Here is a 27,366-nt window from a genome sequence, read left to right as displayed (position 1 = left end):
ATATGCAAATAGTCCCCCCGATCAACAGCACACTCAAAATGTATTTTTGTACATGGCATTTTTAAATGTTACGGCTAAGAAACAAAAGTGAGCGTGAATGGAAATGATGAATGGCGTAGTTAGCCTCATACAGCCTTCTAAAGCCAAAGTTGAGTTACCCCTTCCTGCTATGGCTTTTGCCTCACTATAGCTCCCTAGCTATACTCTATACTCCCTATAGGAGTACTATATCCCTATACTCCCTATAGGAGTACCATATCCCTATACTCCCTATAGGAGTACTATATCCCTATACTCCCTATAGGAGTACCATATCCCTATACTCCCTATAGGAGTACCATATCCCTATACTCCCTATAGGAGTACTATATCCCTATACTCCCTATAGGAGTACTATATCCCTATACTCCCTATAGGAGTACTATATCCCTATACTCCCTATAGGAGTACTATATCCCTATACTCCCTATAGGAGTACCATATCCCTATACTCCCTATAGGAGTACTATATCCCTATACTCCCTATAGGAGTACTATATCCCTATACTCGCTATAGGAGTACCATATCCCTATACTCCCTATAGGAGTACCATATCCCTATACTCCCTATAGGAGTACTATATCCCTATACTCGCTATAGGAGTACCATATCCCTATACTCCCTATAGGAGTACCATATCCCTATACTCCCTATAGGAGTATTATATCCCTATACTCCCTATAGGAGTACTATATCCCTATACTCCCTATAGGAGTACTATATCCCTATACTCCCTATAGGAGTACTATATCCCTATACTCCCTATAGGAGTATTATATCCCTATACTCCCTATAGGAGTACTATATCCCTATACTCGCTATAGGAGTACCATATCCCTATACTCCCTATAGGAGTATTATATCCCTATACTCCCTATAGGAGTACCATATCCCTATACTCCCTATACTCTAGGAGTATGACATGACATTGGAAGACCTCAGGTATGGCGGCCAAGTACTCCTGTAGCTTTATTAGGAGCCCCAGTAGATGTTATTAGTGTAATGTTAAAGAAGTCAGGATAGCTTTGTTCTTGACAAAGGAGGCCTCACAGAAACCAACAGTGACAAGGAACCTTTCTCAGGTTGCAAATGTTTCATTAGCAACAACATATATCAAATTATAATTACAAGGCCTTATTTAAGAGACCAATTGAGCCTTCCGATAGACATTCAGACATGTTACAATTTAGATTCACCATGAGCCTGTGGTATACTTGCTTTTAACTACGTATATGTATATGCATACTAAAGATGGCTGCCACATGTCTCCTGCGTTTCTTTGGAGTGTTGGCTGCAGTTTGCTGTGCAGGTCCCCAAAAATTAACGAGCCACAAAATATGCGCTTGTCTATGCATACTGTACGTGTTGTTAAACAGCAAGTATACTGCAGGCTTTATGGTCAATCATTTCTGTCTGCAATTTTTAAAACATTGCACCCACTTAATGCACTTCAGATGAGAGAACTTTAGAATACAATTGAAGAATAAAGTTTATTCTCCATATATAACCAGTACAGGTACATTGGAATTCTTGTTATCGCTTGTCCTTACAGTATCTTATCAACACTAATCAATTCCTCATTCCAGTTCTTAGGTACACATCTGGACATTATATGGTTCCCAATCTTATAAGCTTCACAATTTACTATCTGTAGTCTAGCAGTCTATCAAACTGCCCCTCATCTACTTATTCCATCCAATCATGCACTCAAAAAAATTATTCAAGCCCTTCTTAGATGTGACACATTTAAATATTGTTCGCTTTATTTAAATATATCTATTTTAAATATATATGTATATATATTTAATTGATGTAACATAAAATGTATTAATCACTTCACTTAATGATATTTATTGAATTAGATCAACGGTAAAGAAATGAGTTTTATGGGGGGGGGGCGCCCTTTGCGCATGTGCGAAACAACGGCACGAGAGCTTTCTTCTTGGCGGTTCTCGATGCACGTCCCCTTTGCAGCCGCACGCCAACCCCTCTCTGGCAAGACACCGTTAACCGCGAGTCCATTCCTTCTGGTAAGTAGTATTCAGTTTTTTTAGTAGTTGAAAATGTAATTCGCTGTCAAATAACGTGCATTCCGTAATATTGACCGAAATATGTGCAACAGCCGTGATAAGCGAGGCAAATTTTGATGCCGTTTTCAGGCTAACTAGACCTTAGCTACTGGTAACGTTAGCTTTAGCTAGTCCTGCCGTAGTGGTACCAACGTTAGTGCTAGCTAGCACTAACATCTAGCTGACTAACTTAGCTAATGTTACCTAGTCAGCTAGCCTGTCAACTGGACTGAGTTGAACGGAGCAAAATTCGCCTTGCTAGCTCGCTATAACACTTGTAAAACTACCGAGTGTCTGTCTAGTTGGCTAGCACTAGCTAACTTACCGAGTGTTAGCTAGCGACCTAGCGAGGCGAATTTTGCTCCGTTCAGCTCCGTTAATTTGATAGGCTAGCTGGCTAGGAGGTTATCTAGCTAGTAGACCTTACTGGATGTGTGGTCTTCGCTCAGTAACGTTAGCTAGCAAAATAGTTTGGCATTTAATTCAATTTATTAATGGGGGGCGTTACCACCGTTGGCTAGTTATTGCTAACATTCCGAGTTGTCCCGGACAACCCGCGAAACGGAGGAATGTCCGGAATGCTAGCGTCGGCATAGCAAAGAGCTCGTGGTGGCGCAGGACAGATTTTGGCACACGTGTCACATTTTGGGACGCCATTTTCTGAAATAGTCTTGCACATGAGATGGACTTTAGCACAGGATGGCCAGGTAGCCTAGTACTAAGTGAGGGGAAATATTAAAGCTGCATGAGTTAACTTATTTATAGTTAAATATTCTTAACTTTCTTAGGCTTTTCTGCTATTACTTTGTGAATTGGCCTCAGCAAGACCCAAAAATAATTTTCTGCATTTCTGTGACATGAGACCGCCAGCTAGTCTAGTACTATGTGAGGGGAAATATTAAGATCATGGTCCTATTATGAATCCAGTACCTACCTGTCTTAAGCCCTGTGGGGAAAAACATGTAAAATGGTTAGAATTATTACATTACCCAATCACTTACCATGCTAAGTTCTAAACCTACACTTCCTAATATGAATCCTAGTACCTACCTGTCTGATGCCCTGTGGAAAAAAATGGTAAGATTAATTACAGTAATGGTTAGAATGATTAATCACGTACTGTGCTAGTTCTAAACCTACACTATTCCTACCCAATGCTTACCTTTGTGTTAGGTTGGCAACGTTGAATCCAAAAGCATGACTCTGAGGTAGAGGCACAGTGTAACCCTATTGGGGGAAAGTTTATTGGGAAATTGAGGCTGGAGTCCAGGGACGGGCGTGGGCTAGTGGAAGGCAGGCAGGGGGAAGTGATCATCCTGTGGCAGAAGAACCATATCTTATATGGTAATTCTCTTTTCTCCTCAGGGTTACGAAGGTGAGAGTACCGAGCCAAGATTTGTGGCAACCTCTTAGTGATGGTAAGTAACTAAGAGACTGGAGGAATGTACCTCCATAAACTATTCCTATTTGTTTATGTGATATGTGCTAATTCAGTTTTTTCTCCTTTTCAGGATTATGAATGTGGAAGTGCAAAGAGTGCGGTTTGGAACTAGCTAGCAGGTATTTGTTGTTACAACATATTAGGCAGACTCACGGGCATCTTAGGGGCAGTTATCGCTTTCCATGTCCATACAAAGATTGCCCATGTTCATTTAATACATGGAGTAAGCTATCAAATCACGTGTACAAAACTCATGGCAAACAGCAAGGTCCAAAGCCAGTAGAAGTTTCTACATTCCAGTGTCATGTGTGCTCATGCAGAGACCTAGCAACAGAAAGAGATTATTTTCAACACATAAATCGGCATCTCAGGCATGATGAAACAGTTCCTTGTATGTTTCTAGGATGCACGTTTAAAACTAATGTTTACGGTACATTCAACACACACAAAAACAGGAAACACAACCAGCATTCATTGAAAGACTTTAAACCCAACGTCGTTAGTACAAGAGGTCAGTTGAATCAATCAGACAATTCTACAGATGGTCCAACAGAGTCTGTGGGTTATGAATCAGATCATGACTCTGAATCTTTAGCATCTGGTGATGTTGCCGAATCACACCAGTCAAATTTTATTGAAGAGAAAATAGCTTGCATTTTATTGAAGTTGGAAAATATTGTTCACGTTCCAAAGGCAGTTATTGATGAGGTCCTTTCTGAACTTCACTACATATTAAGTACAGCATCATTGCCTATCACAAACTCTATCATTTCTGACGTACTCCAGAGTCATAAACTACAAGTTGAAGAGTTAGTAGTTGATGAGCTTTCCACTGTTCTATGCAAATCTAGTCCGTTGGGTATAGCTATTGCAAAGGATGGCCCTCTTGCTACTGCATATAAACGTACACAGTACTACACCTCTCATTTTGGTGTTTTAGAGCCGGTTGAGTACATCCTAGATGCCCAGAGGAAAAGGACATTTCAATACATCCCTATATTGACAACTTTGCAAAATTTGCTCTCTCATAAAGGTGTCCTTGAACATCTTGAAACTCAGAGAGTACAAAGCCAGCCATCATCTGATCCCAAAGAGTACAGAACTATAAGAGACGGTGAGTACTATAAACAAAATCCTTTTCTTTCGAGTGAAGGTTTGAGAATAGCAGTGAATCTGTATGTGGATGACTTCGAGATTTGTAACCCTCTTGGGACATCTCGTAAAAAGCACAAACTCTGTGGCGTCTATTGGGTTCTGGGTAACTTGCCACCAGGTTCCCATTCAACACTTACCTCAATCTATTTAGCTGTTCTATGCAAATCCGATGACGTCAAGTCCTATGGCTATGGAAAAGTGTTGGAGCCTCTCTTGCAGGACTTGAGCATATTAGAACAGCACGGCATCTTTATTTCTCAGCTTGGTCAGTTTGTTAAAGGTACTGTCCAGTGCGTAATAGCTGACAATCTTGGAGCCCACGGAATAGGTGGCTTTGTTGAGAGTTTTTCTGGTGGGTCAATATGCAGGTTTTGTACTGGAGATAAATCAGAATTTCAGAGTAAGGATATCAAGTCAGGTGGTTTCCAACTTAGAAGCAGAGAGATCCATGATGTTCATGTTCAGTCTGCTGAGGAGAATGCAACTATTTGCTGTGGTGTCAAAAAACAGTGTGTTTTAACTGAGCACCTTTCGCATTTTCACGTAAGCACTGGCTATCCTCCTGATATTGTGCATGATCTCTTCGAGGGTGTTGTTCCAGTCGAACTTGCACACTGTATTCGCTTCTTGATCTCCAAAAAATACTTCACTCTTGATAGCCTTAACACACTCATTCTGGCATTTCCGTACAAGTGGGGGGACAAAACCAATCGCCCTCATGCCATACCACGCTCTTGCACATCTAGAAACACTATAGGTGGCAATGCCCATGAAAATTGGACTTTGCTCAGGTTGCTTCCCTTTGTGATTGGGCAAATCCTACCAGAAAATGAGCCAGCATGGCAGGTGATTTTAGATCTTAAGGACATCGTTGAGTTGATTGTGGCCCCGGTTCACACAGATGAGACCATTGCATATCTTGAGGCCAGGATCTGTGATCACAGACAGCGCTATCTTGAACTCTTTCCACAAATCAAGCTCCTACCAAAACATCACTACTTGGAGCACTACCCGCAAATGATTCGTTGCTTCGGACCTCTTATTGCACTGTGGACGATGAGATTTGAGGCTAAACATAGCTTCTTCAAGCAGGTTGCTCGTCACACTAATTGCTTTAAGAATATACCTCGTTCACTAGCTACTAAACACCAGTTCATGCTCGCCTATCACACACATTCCTCCAGTCTCAAGAAGTCATCCTTGGAGGTCATGGATGTTTCACTCATGCCTGTTGATGTCCTTAATGAGGGAGTCGTATCTACTCTGAAGCAGAGATACCCAGATGTGACTGAGGTTCATATGGCAAAAAATGTGTCTTGCAGTGGTATACATTACAGTGAGGGGATGCTTATTGTACATGGATCTCTAGATGGGCTGCCCAAGTTTAACAAGATCATTCAGCTGTGCATTCTTAAGGAGAAGCTGTGTTTTCTAGTGAAAGATGAATGTGCTTGGTATAGGGAGCATTACGGTGGATTTGAGCTGTCTGCCTCACCCACACGAGAGGTTGCCATAATTGAGCTTGGTGACTTGGTGGACCCATATCCCCTTGTGGAGTACATGGTTGGAGATCTGCGCATGGTAATGCTTAAAAGATTCATCATCATTAAAGGTTAGTATAATTTTTAAACCCAAATAGTCTGAGCTTTGGATGCCAGGCTCTTATAGAATCTCTAAAACTATTTTTGTTTTAATCTAAAATATAACCCCAATGTTCTATTTGTTCCATGTTTCACTATGGGATGGCACTCACGTGACATCCTGCTGGAAGCCTCTGACAACAGACATATGTCTGAGACGTCTGCAGCAGAATCAGTAGTTTGAAATGCTTACCTGTGATACTTATCTGTAGAGAGAAATCCAAGCAAATCCTAGTACCTACATGTCTGAAGCCCTGTGGGGAAAAAATGGTTAGATTAAAGGGGTACTGTCACGCTAGACTAATTTAAGGTTATTTGGATTGAATGTTTAAATTGTGTGTAGACTTGAATCGCCATCAGTGTGACCCTGTCCTATAAAAAGGAAATTTTCCCAGGCCAAAACCAGTCCAGTGATGTCACGACTGTTTTTCTAGTCTGCGTTTCCCTGAAGGTAAAGTACACTCAAACTCCAACCTTGACTGGAGGAGCCTGCCAACAAAACAGTCAAGGTTGGAGTTTGAGCATGCTTCACCTTCTGGGAAACACAGGCTAGAAACTCGTTTTGGCCTGGGAAAATTTCCTTTCTACACACACAATTTAAACATACAATCCAAATAACCTTAAGTTAGTCTAGCGTGACAGTGCCCCTTTATAGTAATGGTTAGATTTATTACATCCCTAAAACTTACCGTGCAGTTCTAAAGACAGTCAGCTTCCAGCAGGATGCCACATGATCCCATAGTGAAACATTTCAGTCATGTATCATAGAACTCGGGTTACATGAGTAACCTACTTTCTTGTTCTCCTTCTCCCTTGTTTCTGCTCTAGATTAAGTATTCCACAATGACAGCTGTTCTGCGGATCCTCTTTGGGGATGAATCGGATTCCAGAAAACTGACCCTCAATTACGGAATTCCAGAAACGGTAGATGAACTACATGCACTGGTGAAGACATGCTTTCAAGTTAAAGAGGACTTCCGTTTGCAGCACCTGGATGCCGACTTGAACGAGTTCATAAACCTGACTTCTGTGTTTGAAATAGCACATAAAAGCACACTGAAAGTAATGCACATCCCTACCGCGTCACCTGTGGAGCCCACTCTCACTTTGTATACCGTACAGCCAGCTGATGAGACTGAAACCACTGCTTCAACACTGGACTCATCCTGCAGCGATGATACGCTGTACACATCAACCCCGCATTCATCCCCAGAAACTCGGCCCTCACGAGAGTCCTGGCCCCAGGTTTTTGTGGTCCCTCAATTCAGCTACGACGCTGAATTTGAACTTCGCCAACAGAATGCAGAGTTTGAGACTAACGGGATATACTTCAACCCTGGCCCAAAGCTGAAAGGAGTCATTCTTGATGGCCTAGCCCAAGAGATGGTGAAATACACAAAATACCCAAAAGACTATCAGTGTGAAGAGGTAGCAGCAGCTTTGACGAAGGCACATCCTTGTTTGGGGCAGCTGGGATCCAAGACAGGTTTTGGGGGATGGAAACAATCACTCAAGTATAAAATGCAAAACTATCGTACCAAGCTTGGGCGACTTGGACATCCTGAGATCCGTGTAAACTCCCTGAAACACAAACGACAAGGCCAAGGCAAAGCTGCAGCCAACATCAAGAAAGCTAGAAAGGCTGAAGTTCACTACCTTCCTCTGCACCCAAAAGGAGAAACATCAGACAGCTTGGAGAGCGAGAGAGTTGCTTTATTGTCTGAAGTGAAAAAGCGTGACAATGAAGTGGTCATCAGAGCAAAAATGGAGAAAACCTTCTCGCAGAGACGTGTAGAGATTGTGGAGCAGAGGCCCATGATTGGAGACTTTAAAGACAGATGGCCTGCCCTGTTCCAGGAGAGTGAAGTAAGTAAATGTGTATGTACAATCACAATTTGAATTTGCCAGAGTTTTTGACTGGTTATAAAACAGTCTCATATTAATACTGATGCCTCTACCTCTACCTGCCTACGTTAGCAAATGCTGTCTGAGGCCTGTGGGGAAAAAATGGTTAGATAAATCACAGTAATGGTTAGAATTATTACATTACCTAATCACTTACCGTGCTAGTTCCAAACCTACACTTCCTAATACGAGTCCTAGTACCTACCTGTCTTAAGCCCTGTGGGAAAAAATGGTTAGATTAATTACAGTAATGGTTAGAATTATTACATCCCTAATCACGTACCGTGCTAGTTCCAAACCTACACTTCCTAATATGAGTCCTAGTACCTACCTGTCTGAAACGCTGTGGGAAAAAATGGTTAGATTAATTACATCCCTAATCACTTAACAGACTACTTCTAAACCTAAACTATTCCTACCCAATGCTTAGCTTTGTGTTGGCAACGTATTTGAATCCAAAAGCATGACTCGGAGGTAGAGGCACAGTGTAACCCCATTGGGGGAAAGTTTATTGGGAAATAGAGGCTGGAGTCCAGGGACGGGCGTGGCCGAGTGGAAGGCAGGCAGGGGGAAGTGATCATCCTGTGGCAGAAGGAGAGCAAAGTTACTAAACACAAGAGCAACTTGAACTAGAAGATATGGGTACTTAAACAGTAGAGGCTAGAGTCGTTTGGTTACCACGGGACTAAAGGCACCGATCTGGCAATGAATGAATGTGCAGACTAAGTTCTTGAACTGTCGTTGATGTGGTGATTGACGGATGCGGTGATCATGATGGAGAACGGGAGCGGGGCGTGCCGCCGGGAACACAGGGTGATTGTCCAAGGTGCTAGTTGGGTCACGATCAGACATCCTGAACTAACAAATAACAAATGGCTGTATTTTGCTTGTTAATATTTTTCAGGTGAATGCTGAGTTCCTGCGGCTCACCACCAAGCCATTGCAATCAAAGTTCTACTCGCAGCTGGACCACTTCTCAGACAAGCTACTGCTGGTCTTCAAGAGCAAAGGAGGAGTGAAGGGCCAAAGGATCAAGAAAGTCCTGGCGATCCAAGAATCGGTTTGTAGAGCTGCTCATTTAATGGCAAATGGCCTGCTTATTCAGCACATTACTGCAAAGCGCTTTAAAGTGTTTGTATTTCATTCACACAGCAATGTATGTGTAAACCATGCACGTTAACTACTAGCTCATTTGGGGCATTTAGCTTACATTTGGCTTAATTCTGTTGACTTTTCACCCTTGCTTTAGCGTGACGACATCGACACCAGGAGGGAGTCCATCCTGAGAAGCTTGGTCATCTACCTCAATGAGGATCCAGACACATTCTTCAAGGAATATCAGGCAAGTTTATCACAATATTTCCCAATAGTGAAACAGCCTGAATCAACGCTTAAATGCCTAAAATGTAGCGTTGAATAGTGTTGCCCACTCTTATTCCTCCTGTAAACTGCAATTGATGATAGGTTGTGGTGCTCAGCTTTACTTAACACAAGCGTTTTGTTTGTGGTGTTATTCAGGACTCCGCCTCTGACAGTGCAGAGGAAGACATCCCAGTCATGGGGATCTACATCGTCTGGAGAGATGGGAATGTGGAGCCAGAGGACGTGGGAATTGTGATCGAAGGCTGCAAAGTCATGAGCAACGTAGGCAGCGTCCTCATGGGGTTCATCATGCTGTTTGGTCTCATTTATGCCCTTGACCTAAGCTTTCCAGAGAACCTCAAGTACACTTTTGAGTTTTGCCAGAAGATCATAATGAATATGGATGGGCACAAGCTGAATGCAAAGATCCAGCAGCTGAAAATCAAGTTGTTTGTCTAGCACCAAGCATCTTTTTTTTTTTCTTTTTTTTTTTTGTATGGATGGATGTATGGATGGATGTTTGCCTCGCTCTCTTGCCCTGCTCTACAAGAGTAGAAGAGGTCAGTTGAATCAGTCATAGAATTCTACAGATGGTCCAGCAGAGTCTTGCCCTGTCGTTTCTAAGGACTGTAAGAAATAGACCCTGAGTCGTTTCTAAGGAGTACCATTTCTGTTACTTGCAACGCGGAAGTTGTTTTTGTTTTTCACTTTGCTCTTTTTTGTCTCCCAACCTGTCTGACACGGCTGTGTGTGAGTGCATGTATGCGTGCGTGTGACTGGTGTGATTCGGCAGCATCACCAGATGCTAAAGATTCAGATCTGATTCATGACACATAGACTCTGTTGGACCATCTACTACTACTACAACTTCTACACTGTAGTTCTGATGTACTTATGTACCTGGTCTTTACAAGGCAAACAGCCAACATGGATGTACAGAAGCATGTTACTTGAATACCTTTTATGTCAAAACAAAGAAAACATCCATGAGGTCATCGTGTCAGGTTGGGACTAGTCGGTTGTTTTTTGATAGTGTACACATACGCACGCATGCATGCACAAGCGTGCGTGTGCCTGTGAGTGTGTGTGCCTGTGAGTGTGTGTACTGTCCAGTGCGTAATAGCTGACAATCTTGGAGCCCACGGAATAGGTGGCTTTGTTGAGAGTTTTTCTGGTGGGTCCGAGTGTGTGCGCCTGTGAGTGTGTGCGCGTGTTCGGGTGTGTGTGCGTGTGTGTGTACACTATCAAAAAACAACCGACTAGTCCCCCTTTGTTTTGACATAAAAGGTATTCAAGTAAAATGTTTCTGGACATCTATGTTGGCTGTTTGCCTTGTAAAGACCAGGTACATAAGTATATCAGAACTACAGTGTAGAAGTTGTAGTAGTAGTAGATGGTCCAACAGCTATCAAATCACGTGTACAAAACTCATGGCAAATTAAGTTTGAAACTTGTTGTTTCATTGTTGTTTTATTGTTGTTTTATTGAAGTTGGAATATTTTGTTCACATTCCAAAGGCAGTTATTAATTTATAATTTCTGACTTGCTCTGGCACTACATACAGCATCTTTGTACGGCATCATTGTCTGTCACAAAGTCTATACTTTCTGACTTACATTCATTGTGTTGTGTTGTGTGTGTTCTAAAGCCAGAGCTGTCATAGTAGCAGAAGCTGGACTGTGATCTGGGAGGTCTTACTTTTTTTTTCTACCGTAATATTGGACATAGGCTGTTATGTTTAAATAAAAAACACTAACTATGTTTTGTCTCATTTGTCATGTTTAATGGGGCATCAAATAACATGTATTTCATTTCCAGTTAATTACATTAGTTTGAGTTGGACAAAGGTAAAAAGGGTTAACTTTGTAAATGTAATTATTTAATTTTAGCTCTATTTGATAAAAATGAGTTGGACTAACTATATTTTGGATGGAAATTCTGCCCACAATTTAATTGAGTGTTTTGAGTTGGACTAACTCACTTAGTTTGAGTTGAGGCAACGTAAAACAATTTCACTTAAGTCATGGAATTATTTCATTTTAGCTGTATTTAATAAAAAGGAGTTGGACTAACTCACTTAGTTTGAGTTGAGGCAACGTAAAACAATTTCACTTAAGTCATGGAATTATTTCATTTTAGCTGTATTTAATAAAAATGAGTTGGACTAACTCTCATAGTTTTAATTGGGGCTACATATATTTATTGGATGGAAATTCTGCCCTCAATTAAATTGAGTTAATCCAATGAGTTATTTTTTTGAGTGTGGATGAGCGGTACAGTTATTAAAATGCAAGTATACAGTTGTACAGAGTCGATTGTTTACAGGTGGAATAGGCTTCCATTCTCTGCAGCTGTAATGTAAATCGCCAGGGTCCAAGAGATTTTAAGGAGCTTATACACATCCAGAGATGAATGAAAGTGCATTAACTGCCAACGCCATTCATCACGGAGAATCCATCCATCCATCCTCTCCATTATTCATTACTGTTACTTTTTTACTTTGCAAGGTGAATCCTCCTCCCCATCTCTGCCTATCTCCTCTCAATAATGTCCCTCTCTCTCTCTCTCTCTCTCTCTCTCTCTCTCTCTCTCTCTCCTCCACCCAGCAACGTCTCTCTCTCTCTCTCCTCCTCCCAGCAACGCCTCTCTCTCTCTCTCTCCTCCCAGTAACACCTCTCTCTCTCTTTCTTTTAACACCATTTCTTAGATCAATCTCTATCTGTCATCTTTTTAATTTAGTTAGGTGTACTAAATCAAAAATTCCCCCATGCCACTAATGTGCTTTACGCAAAATTTGTTGGCCCCTTTCTTTTCATTGTTGCAAGAGTGCATCCCATTGCATCATAGCCCGTTTTCAACATCTCTGAGATCATTTTAATTAACATGTATCCTCGTTGTATTCACAGCTCAAGAATAAGGAGTTCCACTGGCTTTTGAATTATGTTTTCCTCCAGGCCTTATCCCACAGTGCACCAGGATCTGCTCAGCTTCGATCAACGTCAGTAGGCTGTTTACCCATTCCAAGTGGGACTCCGTCACGCCCTAAACGCCTGCTCCTTTGGCGACAAGGATCTGTCAGATAGATGTATCAAGCTCCTTTTTCATCTGTACGCCAGCCAGGATGGCGGGTGTGTGATATAGCCTGCTGCCTCCATCTCGGACCCATCAGCAGGTGAGGAGAGAGACGTCAGGGGTAGAGAGGTCTCTTGCTGATGAGGCTACAGCGGCTCACTGAAATGGATCAGTGGGACCACTCCAATGCTTTCTGGGCTGCAGCCATCAGAGACGTCTTGTTGCGTAGACATTAAACAACAGTGACCCCCTAGAGACTGGACTGTTACAACTGCACGCATTGTCTAGTTTAAAGGCTGGACATATCTACATGTCTTCCTCTAGCTCAGAAGAAGTGCATGCTAGATGTTGGTGGTCTTTAGAAACTAATACATGAAATGGTGACTTGTCAATGCAATAGTTAGCCTAATACAGTACACAATACAGTAGTACAGGAAAAGGTTTGGCGAGGACAAAGTGGTAGCGAGTCTACACCGTCTCAGACCCAGGACACTTCGTAATGTGTCCTTAGATCTCATCATTTCTCATCTACTCAACCTAACCACAGTCAGTATTTCTCTGAAACTGAAATAATTTATCAATGTGATATTGGGCCTACTGCTGATTTCACTATCACACAGGTGCCGAGCAGGGTTAAAACCACAATTAAAAATCTCCCTTCCATCATTATGGGCAATGTGAGATTCCTGGAAAATAAGATGGGCGAGTTTGTGGCACTAACAAGGAGTTAGAGTGAGTACCGGGAGTGTAGGATTATGTGCTTCATGGAGACACGCGACAATATCCCTGAATATGTGACCGTTGGCGGCTCTCTCACTGTGCGTGCAGAAGAAACTGACAGACAGAAAGCAGGCTAGCGGGAAGCAGAAGGGAGTGAGGCTTGCCATGCTGTGCTCCAATCCTGGCCATGCTACTGTAAAGGAACACATCTCTGTAGCCCAGACATTGAACTGATCATAAACAGCGGAATGCCCCTTTAAATAGCACACGCTGTGTCAGTAAGCTTAATACAGCTCAATTCACTTCAAAACTGAATGTGTGCTAAATGTCATCTCCATCAGAGCATGCACCATTAGCCTAGACAAATTCCTAGTATACTGTATATAAACCACATTCTTGGCGAATAAACAGATCTTGAATCTTGAATCTAGTAAGGTGCAGTCAGTCCACAACGACGGTAAAATGATAAAAGAGACATTGCTGAACTCTCACAGGGTCACTATTCCCTCCGAAAACTTGATTTCTCTATTTACTATGAGAAAGTCCAACGTGCAAACTGAGGCAGTGCAGTGGAGAATACAAGGCAGTATATTATTCTCCTGAGAAAATATAACCTTATGGCAGTCATGCTTGTTTGATGCAGCAGAGAGAGAGAATGTCAGGCTACTGGGGAGAGTGTGCAGTCACAACCCTCGGGGGTTTTCTTGGAGAGGGGGGATGGATTAGCACCTCTTCATGACAGCACTAAGTAGACATTTTCCTGAGCCTATAGAAATGTCTGTAGCTGTTCAGAAGGGTATCTTACTACTGTATAAAAGAAGGAGTCTCTTTTGTCTGTTTGTATTCCGATTTTCTTGAGAACCAGGCACTGTGTGAAGTTGAGATTCGCCAGGTGTATTGCTCAGGATCCAAGGAAGTGTAGTGTCGCGTGTGAAGTTGTTTTGGATGAGAAAGCTGCAATTAATTGGCCCATCCTGAACAGGCACGTGTTCAGTGGGTACCAGGTCCAGTGGGGTGTGCCGGGTCCAAGGAAGTGCAGAGTTCAGTGAGACGTTGTTCGGATGAGCGGTTCTGCAAGCAGCGATACCAGAGGCCAAACAATCAGCCCGTTCCAAACAGGTACGCTTTGAACGGACAGCTGTTCAGTGGTCCGGAAGCATTTCATATTAAAGGATAAAGGTGTCCTATTTTGGACTTTAGGGCCTGTTCTTACATGAACCTGACACATACTGTAGACTGCAATTTCCCTGATCACCTCAGTATTAAGCTTGCTACAGTACAGTTGCTTGTGCGCACTCGGTTACAATGGAAGTCAACGGGCCGGTGAAATGCTGGAAAAAGTATGATAAATGTGTTTTTTCCGAGATGGGAAGCCCCATGTAATAATCTCAATAGGCTCTCTTGTGAAATGTATATGCAGCTGAAACGAATGTTGAAACAGTAGTTCCATTTGAAATGGAACTATTTTGCAACCTCATACCTATCGCACTGTAAACCTCTGCTGTAGAGAGGGGGAGGGGCGCTTGGTTCCCTCTCTACGTTCTCCTTTTCAGCGCAGGAGCACCGTCTCCACCTCGAGGCTTTTGTCCTTCGTTCATTGGACGGCTACGTCACCACAGTGACTCAAATGAACAAAAATTACTTGGACAAAAGTGAGTCAGTCACACACGACAGGAGCCACAGGCAGCGCTATTAGTTGTAGCACAGGAATAATTACCACTTGTTTTACATTTCCAAATTAAAAGTGAGAATGATTTGTGCTATCATACATCCTCCACCCTGTCAAATGTTCGTATAGTTTTCAGTCAAGTGCATGCTGTGAACTTGAATTATCAACCCTATTATTCTGAGCTAACACACAATATACTTTGTTACTGCGGATGATCAATGAATTGGAGACAATGTGTTTGGAGATCACAAGGAAGGGAAATTTCATTGGTCTAACTCAAGGGGGACATAACCAATCAGAACTCTTGTGATATGTGCCTATGGAGCTCACAGTCTGCAAGGGTCTGAACTACATTTCCGAGACAAATAAACACAACTTAAATGGGACCTCAATCTTTTTCACTCATTCCTTCTTCTCATTTCTCACTGTCTTTAGAGCCATGTTTTTCACCCACATATCCACACAGTGTGAAAATGCCACAATGTAGCAACGAGATTAATTGTGGAACGACTGTAATTGAGAGCCTCATTTGAGACTGACGACTGAGGAACCCTTCACCCTTCCCTCCAACAAGCTGAGGAACCCTTCACCCTTCCCTCCAACAAGCTGAGGAACCCTTCCCTCCAACAAGCTGAGGAACCGTTCACCCTTCCCTCCAACAAGCTGAGGAACCCTTCACCCTTCCCTCCAACAAGCTGAGGAACCCTTCACCCTTCCCTCCAACAAGCTGAGGCTAAAAGCTCTGTGACCAGTGTCATGCATGCTGGTGTACTCTGCAAGGCTCTTACTGTAAATACTCACTGTAGTCATTTCTGTTACATTTACGGCTCATTGTTGTTCGCCCTGGGAAACCTTTCTACCTCGGAAACCTTTTTTTACAACTTGTCTGGGAAACACTGATACCACGCCTCCTGACAGACCATTGAGAATGGGAAACACTGATACCACGCCTCCTGACAGACCATTGAGAATGGGAAACACTGTTACCACGCCTCCTGACAGACCATTGAGCATGGGAAACACTGATACCACGCCTCCTGACAGACCATTGAGAATGGGAAACACTGATACCACGCCTCCTGACAGACCATTGAGAATGGGAAACACTGTTACCACGCCTCCTGACAGACCATTGAGCATGGGAAACACTGATACCACGCCTCCTGACAGACCATTGAGAATGGGAAACACTGATACCACGCCTCCTGACAGATCATTGAGAATGGGAAACACTGATACCACGCCTCCTGACAGACCATTGAGAATAGGAAACACTGATACCACGCCTCCTGACAGACCATTGAGAATAGGAAACACTGATACCACGCCTCCTGACAGACCATTGAGAATGTATTCAGCTTATTTCTCTCTGTTAAGGTAATGGAGAAATGAACATAAGTCTAATAGAATTTAGCCTCAGGACAAGTGAACGCTAATTGGATTCCAATTTGCATGAAATGTCTTGCCAGAAATGAGTGATTAAGGCCGTGGTCACACTACACAATTTTAGACCAATTTTCTTCTTGCCGACAAGTTTTTTGAAATCGCAGCCAAAACCTCAAGCTTGAAATCAAATCGTAGCACGCACGAGTGAGTGCAGATCTTATACAGTAGAGTGAACTGCATGACGTGATCCGAGAGTCCCCGTTGTGTCCCAGATGCTAACTCAATGTCTAGCAGGTTGAAGTTTGACCTCTCAGGGAGTCTACAGCCAATGAGAGCGCAAGCGAGCGATCAATTAGCACAAATGCTTCTATGACTTCAACAGCCAAACAGGTTGATTTTTTATTCTCCCAGTACGGAGCTACATACCTTCTCATATTGTAGCTACTGTAACGCTGCAATCCATGGTACTCGGAACTCGGGGGGGTAAAAACACAGTTTTTGAAGTTGATACACTCAGGCAAGCTTGTTGGGGAAATTTGTCATTATAACAGGTAATAATAGCAGATATAAGGCAATACCATTTCTCCTCCTCTTTGTGAAACATCTTGTAATGTGTCGCCAATCAGTCATGTAGTGTAAACTCCACCACGACCTCAAGATCAATCAGTCATGTAGTGTAAACTCCACCACAACCTCAAGATCAATCAGTCATGTAGTGTAAACTCCACCACGACCTCAAGATCAATCAGTCATGTAGTGTAAACTCCACCACGACCTCAAGATCAATCAGTCATGTAGTGTAAACTCCACCACAACCTCAAGATCAATAAGTCATGTAGTGTAAACTCCACCACGACCTCAAGATCAATCAGTCATGTAGTGTAAACTCCACCACGATCTCAAGATCAATCAGTCATGTAGTGTAAACTCCACCACGACCTCAAGATCAATCAGTCATGTAGTGTAAACTCCACCACGACCTCAAGATCAATCAGTCATGTAGTGTAAACTCCACCACGATCTCAAGATCAATCAGTCATGTAGTGTAAACTCCACCACGACCTCAAGATCAATCAGTCATGTAGTGTAAACTCCACCACGACCTCAAGATCAATCAGTCATGTAGTGTAAACTCCACCACGATCTCAAGATCAATCAGTCATGTAGTGTAAACTCCACCACGACCTCAACATAACCCATTACAAGACAGAGAGTCGTGGAATGTGTGCAGTGCTGCAATCTGTGTAGTGTGACATCAGCATTAGTGTCACACACACAAACACATGCTTGCTCTCTCCCTCTCTCTCTCCCACCCCCTCTCTCTCTCTCTCTCTCTCTCTCACACACACACACACACACACACACACACACACACACACACACACACACACACACACACACACACACAATTTGTGAATACATGAGTGGATGGTATTTGATCAAGGCACTGTTGGTAGAGAGAATGTGCATGGCTGCATGTGTGTGTGTGTGTGTGTATGTGTGTGTGTGTGTGTGTGTGTGTGTGTGTGTGTGTGTAAGATAGAGAGAGAGAGGAATTGCACGAAAGAGGGAGTGTGTACGTATGTGGGCAAGACAGAATAAAAGACAGATAGCGAGAGGTAAGAGATATCTAATCAATACGACCCAGAGGTTTTTAGGTGACATGAGCCTCGAGTGTAACAGAAAGATCCGTATGTAAAGGGAGCATATTATGCAGCGCTAGCACTGACATCTGAAATCATGAGATAGCACTGACATCTGCAACCATGTTGAGCTCTGACATCTGCAACCATGTTGAGCTCTGACATCATCAACCATGTTGAGCTCTGACATCTGCAACCATGTTGAGCTCTGACATCTTCAACCATGTTGAGCTCTGACATCTGCAACCATGTTGAGCTCTGACATCTGCAACCATGTTGAGCTCTGACATCTTCAACCATGTTGAGCTCTGACATCTGCAACCATGTTGAGCTCTGACATCTGCAACCATGTTGAGCTCTGACATCTGCATGGATATCTGCTTGTTGTTGTTTTTTTTGGGAGGTAGCCTCACTGGTTTCTTACAGAATTGGTTACAGAACTGGTTTCTATGCGTGAGAAATTAAGAATTTACATGGCATGAAGAAGCATAAAAAGAGAAATACTGAAGACGAAGAAGAAGAAGAAGAAGACAACAATAGAAAGATAATTATCGTTTTGTTTTGATTGATTGTGACTGTAGGTGTCTTGCTTAGGCCTGCTGGCTTTGCCATTAGCCAGACAGATAGCTATCATTAGCAAACTAGACTGCAGCATCAACTAGAAATGGTGCTCAGAGACCACAGCCCTGCCCCTGAATGCTCACCAAAAATGAATGGGTTCTAAAATGGCCAAAGCTACACACCTACACTTTCATGTAGTTTCATGCAGAGCGGTATGGTAGTTTCTACGTAATCCTAGTCCAAAAAATTAAATTCAATTAAATTCAAACCTTTATTTAAACTCGTGGGGTAATTTAAGTTTCCCTCATTTCCAATGCCGACAAGCTCACAATAAATGGTGGTAAATGGTCAGCTCGCCATGTTTGCACAGCTCGTGGACCTGGCCCGTGATTTGAATCCACTCCAGAATTTAATGGGTTGTTAGCTGACCCATGCTACACCCCTCCACCAGTTTCATGAAAATCAGTCTGGTAGTCGTAGCCTAATCCTGGTGTAAAAAATGAATGGAGTTGAATGGCCAGCCGTGTTTGGGTGGCTTATGGACTCGGCTCAACTTCGCTCAACTAGAGACTGAGGGCGTTGTCCTAATACCCATACTAAGTCCAAAGTACATACTATATTTTACATATTTCTAGTATACTACTTAAAAATGATTGTACTATGGAGAAATCAAGTATATTTTAAATTCCCAGAACAATACTACTTTTGCCCCCAAAATCCAGTATGCATCGAGAGGATACTATTCCGGAAACAAGACGTGAAATGTTGCGGTACTGTACGTCACCGTGGACATTGAGGCGACAGTAATTTGGCCACATAGCTTAAAAGTTTGCTTGCGGACATTGTAACTAAATCTATCAGTGGAAAAAATGTTTTTTAGCAGATATCTTAGTTACATCAGGTTGAGCTCGCTATAGTCTGTTTTGTGTTAATATGTGTGGTATTTATTCAGTTTGGGGAATCACGATCTAACCAGCTGTGTGTTACGGCTCCACGGACCTCGCCACTACAAACTCCTTCATCTTTTACCCCCGGGCCACCGGTGTGCACTGGGCGCACCGTGCGTACAGACATGCGCCGGTCCGGCAGTGCTTCCCCATCTCCTGTCTCTGGGGTACGTTCCCACTCCCCTTCCAGAGACGCACAGTACCTCGGTACGTGCCCAGCGAGTGCTTCGCCACAGGTGAACACGGTTATGGAAATTGATGAATGAGTTTTCGCTCGGGTACAGCACAGTTGGCTCCAATCATTTCACCTCCTACAAGAACCTGGTCTTCTCAGCAATCATCGGCAGAACTTAGCTACGTGTGGCAAGTATCTCAGTTAGGCCCTATGGTTTGCAGCCCACAACCATAGTCCTTGTCTGCTTATTTTTTGCTTGTTTTTCCGTTTATCCCCAGATCCTGTGCAGTGCCTGGCTTGCCTGCTGACCACCTCTGGACTGATTCCCCGGTTTCCCGGACCCCCATATTTCGGCCTCTGGGCCACGGCTTTTGATTCACAGACTCAGATTTTTGGGGGCCAAGCAGCACAGCTGCTGCAGCACCCAATGTGTTGGTACTTTTTCTTATTCTTTCTTTCTTTCTCTTTCTTTCTTTCTTTCTTTCTTTCTTTCTTTCTTTCTTTCTTTCTTTCTTTCTTTCTTTCTTTCTTTCTTTCTTTCTTTCTTCTGCCATGGGAGTCTATGGCAGCCCATAGAACCGTATGGTAAAAAGTTGTGAAAATTGTCACACTCATTCATGACAGTCCCCTAAGTCTTTTCACCAAGACCCATGTCCACAGCTCGAACCCTCTAGCGCCACCAACGTGTCAAAGTTGGAGGTGCATTTGTGCACGCAACTTTTGACTTTTGAACTTTTGACCTGTAAGCCCGATTTTCAAAAATGAGGTACCGTTGGAATCCCTGACTCATGCCGAGTTCATTGCACCCTATGATGTCATTTTCCACCAATTGGATTTCCCGCCATTTTGTATTTTGTGTAAAACACTTAAAATGTATCTTCTCCTAGGGATTTTCACCAATCTACATGAACCTGGCTGTTCACATTCTCTAGACCAATGTCCACAAAAGTATTACAGGTATTTTCGATTTGTCGAAGGCATTCGCTCGCTACAGCCAATCGAATTTGGCATCTAAGCCGCCAAACAGGAAGTGTGGTCATACCTCAGTAATGTTTTGATGTATCATAACCACATTAGGCACACTTATCGGGGACAGTCCCGTAACCCCTGTCACCAAGTCTATGTCGACACCTCAAACTCTCTAGTACCACCAACCTGCCAAAGTTTTAACTGCGTTTATTCTGAACCGTATGCCCTATTTTCAAAACTGCAGTAGGGATTCGAATACGGCTATGGTGTGTCTCACTTGTTGTCTTTGATGCGCTGGTCGCGTGTCCTGCTTGGCCCCCACATTGCTGCTTGCAGCTATATTTTGTTATTAAAATTGCCCTAGGGCTTTTGCATTTTCCATTGTCCTCCTTTGTTGTGCGTTTGAGTGCAGTACTAACCAGTCATAACAAGCTTACTAGCATTATACAACAGCTTGTTCCGACCAAGTAATTTGTAGGGCTGTGCATCTTCACTGGTCTCATGATTCGATTTGATTACGATTATCCTGTCAACGGTTCGATTCGATATCACAATGCATAATGATGTGTTGCATCCTCAATTTTCTGTATTACTGCACATGGCTTGTCCACTTGTCACTGCCTAGCTATAGATATGCAGTGTAATGAACACCCCCGCCAGGCCAGAAATAAATATTTGTTTTTATAGCTACTGTATAGCATGTACATAACTTACTTATGCCCCCCCGGGCTATTTATTTATTGACAGATTTATTTATTTGTTTATTTATATATGTATTTATTTATTTATCCATATATAGCATGTACATAACATTATCTATTCCATCCTAACTCAATCTTATACTGTATAGAAAGGGCACTTGTGTAATTTGTGTTAATTTGTAATTTTGTCATTTTTGTATTTTGGAAATTTGTAATTTGGAAATTGAGTATTAGAGTTTATCTGTAGCATAATCTTGGAGCCAGCAGTAAAATTTCACTGTGACTGTACACCGTACATTACATGTGACAAATAAAAGGAATCTTGATCTTGAATCTTGGTGATATTCAGTATAAGCCTTGTGAGACCATCCTGATTTCGTGAGCTCAGGTTGTTACTCGCAAATCAGTCTGGATACGTCCATAGAGATCCGAAGGATAGAAATCCGAGCGCTCCTCATCACCATGTTCTGAACCACGGCCTGTCTCCACCATGTTCTGAACCACGGCCTGTCTCCACCATGTTTTGAACCACGGCCTGTCTCCACCATGTTCTGAACCACAGCCTGTCTCCCCATCACCATGTTCTGAACCACGGCCTGTCTCCACCATGTTCTGAACCACGGCCTGTCTCCACCATGTTCTGAACCACGGCCTGTCTCCCCATCACCATGTTCTGAACCACGGCCTGTCTCCACCATGTTCTGAACCACGGCCTGTCTCCACCATGTTCTGAACCACGGCCTGTCTCCACCATGTTCTGAACCACGGCCTGTCTCCACCATGTTCTGAACCACGGCCTGTCTCCACCATGTTCTGAACCACGGCCTGTCTCCACCATGTTCTGAACCACGGCCTGTCTCCCCATCACCATGTTCTGAACCACGGCCTGTCAGGAGCTATCACTTAAAAAACACATGGGTGTGAAACATTTCTAAGTTAGAACAAGACATTGACTATTGAAGTGTTTTTGTAGAGCTTCTGCAGCTCAACCAAGGCAGTCTACCTCTCCCCTTGTCCCTCCGGGGTTATTTCCTATAGCTATAGCATGTACATGACACACCCATTAACCCCCCGGGTTATTGATTTATTCATAGCCATATATAAAGCATATACATAATTCATCCAGACCGGCATCTATCTTATCTTACCCCTATCTGTAATACTGTATAGAAATGGTACATATTGTGTAATTATTATTATTATTATAATTATGAATTATTTGTTACTGCATTAATTACTGCACTGTAACTTTTATTCCTGTATTTTATTTGTCCTGCATTTTGTTTTAAATGTTACCTTTTATGTGCTGCACTTTGTCTTGATGCGTTTAATGTCTCATGTACAGTAAAGCACTTTGAATTGCCTTGTTGCTGAAATGTGCTATACAAATAAACTTGCCGTGCCTTGCCTTGTATTTCGTGAATTTGTAACTTGTGAATTTGTAAATTGAGTACTCCATAATCTTGGAGTCAGCAGCAACATTTCACTGTGACTGTACACTGTACATTACATGTGACAAATAAAGGAATCTTGAATCTTTACTGTGATACTGTATTTAGTCTGACTCAACGGATGTAGGTTTTGGGGATAAGCCTTGTCATTTGTTTATTACTGAACAATCAGTGGCAGAGAAATCTCTTGTCCGCCCAATGAGATGCAATCCAGAATAAGTGAATTACAATTGTGATTGGTTTAAAGAAATCCAGTGTTTTTTCCCCCTATCCCTGAATGTTAATGAGTCCAGCCAGACCTTTCTCCAGCACTCTACAGTGTAAATGAAGTGTGGAGATAGGTCTGCCTATGTGAAACTTTGTGTGGCAAAGTTGTGGCATATTGAATATTGTAGTGAATATCATAATGGAACTGTGGTGTTCCATTGTTTGTCCTATCTTTTGTTATGAACATATTTCATACATTCAGATACAGGCTGCAGTATACAGAGTATATTTTTAATATGATGTTGCTGCTAACAAGTTCCTCTTTAATCTTTAAATCTTTAGTTGTTCAGTGTTCATCTTATTGGAGAGGCATAATTCACTTTCACATATAACCATGGATGACTTCAGCATTTCTTGTCCCAGGCAGTCAGCCCTTACTCCCTTACTTCTAGTTAACGCACACACACACACACACACTCTCTCTCACACACACACACACACACACACACACACACACACACACACACACACACACACACACACACACGCACACACACACACAAGCTCCTCCTGGTCCGAGCTCAGTGACTCACAAATACATTGACCCTTCTCTGACATCAGTTTATAGCTGATAAAAGAAGGTGTGGAGGTCACTCAGTCCCAGGAGAGGAGGAGACCTTGGTGCTAAGATTGCCTTTCGATGCTCAAGGCCTCATTTTGTAACCAAAGTGGACAGACACACACATTCACACAGAAGTCATAGGGAGCCATTGAATCATGTAGCCAGAGACCAGCCACTCCCACACCAGTACACAGAGAGTGAGAGAGGGCAAGGATGGAGAGAATGACAAAAAAGTGAATGGTTTGATTGAGATCTATGAATTTTATGCTTCATTCCTTTTGTATCGGAGGTCCTGATTTGGCGCCCCGGAATGACGTCATATCCCAGTTGAATGTGTTCCAGAAACAAAATGCCCAAACCCCACTTTTGTCATCTACGTCATCAAATGTCCATGTGGGAAGCTATATGTTGGCATGCCAACTAGATCCTTGAAGACCAGAATGGCGGAACATCGCTCCGCCCTCAAGAACGCCAACAAAGAGAGTCCAGTGGCCCTCCACTTTACAGCGACGCGACATCCTCCAACCTCATACTGGTACACTGCCATTGAGAAAATCCAAATATCCAGACGAGGTGGTGATCTGAAGGAAGCCCTACTGAAGAGGGAAGCTTTTTGGATTACTGAACTAGACACCCTTGCACCAAGGGGAATGAATGAGGACTTCTTTTCTATGCATACATATTGTACTTTAATATCCTGCCCTGTTTTGCATGAGACCAACTGATGTGTGTTGCTCTGAGCCTGCTCCATCGTGACCTGCATTGTATTTCTAAACCGATTGATGTGAGTAATTCAGTACTTGCCTGCATAATACTCTCTTTCTCCTCTTTGTTCTTTTTTCTTTTTCTTTTTCCTTTTATTTAAGGGTGCCCCCCCCCCACCCCCACCCCCACCCAAAACCATGGTTCCAATATCTGCTTATTTGCACAGGATTTGCATATTTGCACATAGGAACATGAGGTTGATGCAGTAGATGCACCTGTACAGCTGGGGGAGCACTAGAGAACTGTGACACACCTCCAAGAAGCAGCTGCATGTGATCACCTGTGCACTTAATTGTATTTATTGGAGCAATTGTCAAAACTGTCTCGGTCCTTGTGACCGAAACGTTGGCCTTTTCAAATAAATCCACAGCAAAAGGGTGAGAAGTGTGTGCGGGATTCTTTTTTGATTTCCTAAAGTTCGCCTACGAGGGACTTTGGATCCCAGCACCACGACCAAACAGGCGTTCACCATCTTTTTAGTTCTAGCCAAGTTAGCAATTTTAGCAATACCAGTTGATGAACAATGAACTACTGTATGCTATTTTGTACATACGAACTTCGTAGCAATATTGTCCACTGATAGACGTTGGACAGTACTGTGTGTACAACTGATTTAATGAGGAACAAATAAGACAGAAGTGCCAATAAACAGTCTTATTACAGCTTTCACTTATTGTTGATGCACAGAGTAGCCATCTTGACTGAAATCAGCAGCTGACATTGATGACGTCAGGGTAGATTTTTTAAGCCTGAGTAAAATGGTGGAAATCGCAAGTTCAGGTGACATATTTGACAATGATTTTGACATCGAACATGGGAATCCCAATGTTTCCGATACAAAAGGAATGCAGCAGTAGTCACATCAGCATGCAGATGACAATAGTGTTGGACAGTTGTTATCGCTGTGAGATTGACAGGAGCAGACAGACGCAGTCAAAAGTTCCCAAGGGTAGAAAGATAGGATCACATCGACAGACTGGATTGATGGATGCTTTGGAGTGAGGGGAGAGAAGCCAAGACAAGGAAGGGTGACAATAAATCATCACGAGTGATCCTGAATTTTGAGTGACTGTTTGAGTCCATTGCCCTTGATGCAAACAGGTTTGAGCATGCCAAAGCTAAACAAACAGACATGCAGTACACCTACATTGCTTGATGAAAAAATACATATAACTACACATCTACATCATTGCAACATAAACACAAATTTAACCAGAATGGCACCTGAAGAGCTCAGACCTCTGCCCATGATGCATGTCGTCAGCATGTAGGCTACAGTTATTGAATGTGTAAGTGAGTGGGCTTTTCTACTTTATGTCTCCATCCAATCTCAATGTTAACAAAAGTGAAAAATAATTCATGGATCTGCCAAATGGCCCATCTCACACTATCAAAAATAAACACCAAATGACACTTTACTGCATAATATAACAAAGCCAAATGCCCTATCTCGCAACATTAACGAAAGTGAAAGATAATTTGTGAATTCACCCCGTAATACAGATCCACTCCCCAATTTAATGGGTTCTTCCTTGGCCCATGCTACACCCCTCCACCAACTTTCATTAAAATCTGTGATTGATTGGTTTCATGATCCTGCTAACAGACAAACACACAGCCCCCGAAATCATGAGCCTGGACTTCCTCCTGGCTGGGCGGGTTAACAACATCACACAATCACACACACAGAAAACACAACACACAGCGCCATGCAATAAAGACTCTGTGTGTGGTACTCACCCAGAAGAGCAGGTTGAAGAAGACCATGCCGTAGCGCAGGCCCGTCATGCATCCCTCGGCCATCCTGCAGCGCCGCAGCTCTAGGAGGAAGATGAACGAGAGGTCCAGGTAAAACACCACATACTTCTTCCCGTGGGGGGCGCTGCTGTAGCGACCTTTGGCCCCAGCCTGCGGCCCCGTCGCCGTGTGGAAGCCGAAAGCAAAGGGCGGCCGCTTGTACTCGAACTCGCCACTGTAGCGGTGGAAGCCGGAGCCGAACGGCGGCGTGTCAGGTTTGCTGTCCAGCGAGGGACTGCGCCGGTAGGGTGTCTCGTCCGTGCTCGAGCGCCTCATTTGGGCCGGTTGAGGTTAGACAGTAGTCAAGTCAGTTTTACTAATTTCCCGTTTGAGGACCTGTGAAAGCCTGTGAAAATCTCCTTTGTAAAGTCACCTGCTACTAAGCTGCTACACTAAAACCTTCACAGGGGTGCAATGTCCACAAAACAAACACGGCAGAGAGAAAACATGTCTTCGGAGGATAAGTGTGCATATTTGTGGACTGACGAGAGGAATTCCACCAGTTCTCAGTTCAGTTCAACTGCCTGAAATCCTGCTTGTTTGCTGCAGAACCTGACATCAGATCCAATCAAAGTGTTATAACTGTGTCCCTGGAGAAAATGTCCCGCTACAGTCAAAACCCATAGTGAAGTTCATCTGTGAGGGGGACGTTCTTGTCATCCAGTTTGATCCAGTTTCTTTTCGGTATTCCTACAACAGCACACTGTAGACTATGTTCCTGTAGTCTCTCTACTTAATCTAAAACACTTGTGCATTTAAGAATTTGTGGAATTCTGTGTACCTTTGCTTAATCCCAAAACACCTATGCACAGCTGTATTTCCTATCCTAATCTCTCAACACCTGTCTCGCTCTGTAATGATGAGCACCTCAATTTTTTATATTGCTGCTTATTATTTAGAAATCAAAAATGTTTGGGAAGGCCTGACTCTATGTCCGCCCCAATCTGCTCTGAGTGACTCAGATGCCGTCTACTCTGCTCTATTCCTGAGCAGGTGTCTCTCGCCCAGACACCTGCACCTTCAGGTTAAGCACAAGCACCAGCTCCCTTTAAGAACACACTCAGTATTG

General features: G+C 43.0%; 1 protein-coding gene across 1 annotated transcript in view; it reads right to left on the bottom strand.

Annotated features, from left to right (window-relative positions):
* Nucleotides 1-26,573, bottom strand: part of tspan4a (tetraspanin 4a) — a gene marked incomplete at its 5' end in the record, with an annotated part of 90,651 nt that extends 64,078 nt beyond the window's left edge. Inside the window, one exon of the mRNA XM_084436543.1 lies at nucleotides 26,241-26,573. Within this exon, the coding sequence (XP_084292669.1) occupies nucleotides 26,241-26,573 (333 nt within the window). The remainder of the gene's footprint in view (nucleotides 1-26,240) is intronic.
* Nucleotides 26,574-27,366: the final 793 nt, after the last annotated feature.

The sequence above is a fragment of the Borostomias antarcticus genome, assembly GCF_949987555.1.
Source record: "Borostomias antarcticus genome assembly, chromosome: 4".
In the NCBI taxonomy this organism is placed as follows: Eukaryota; Metazoa; Chordata; class Actinopteri; order Stomiiformes; family Stomiidae; genus Borostomias; species Borostomias antarcticus.
Note: the sequence above shows the minus strand (reverse complement) of the source record. Positions and strands in the feature narration are given on the sequence as shown.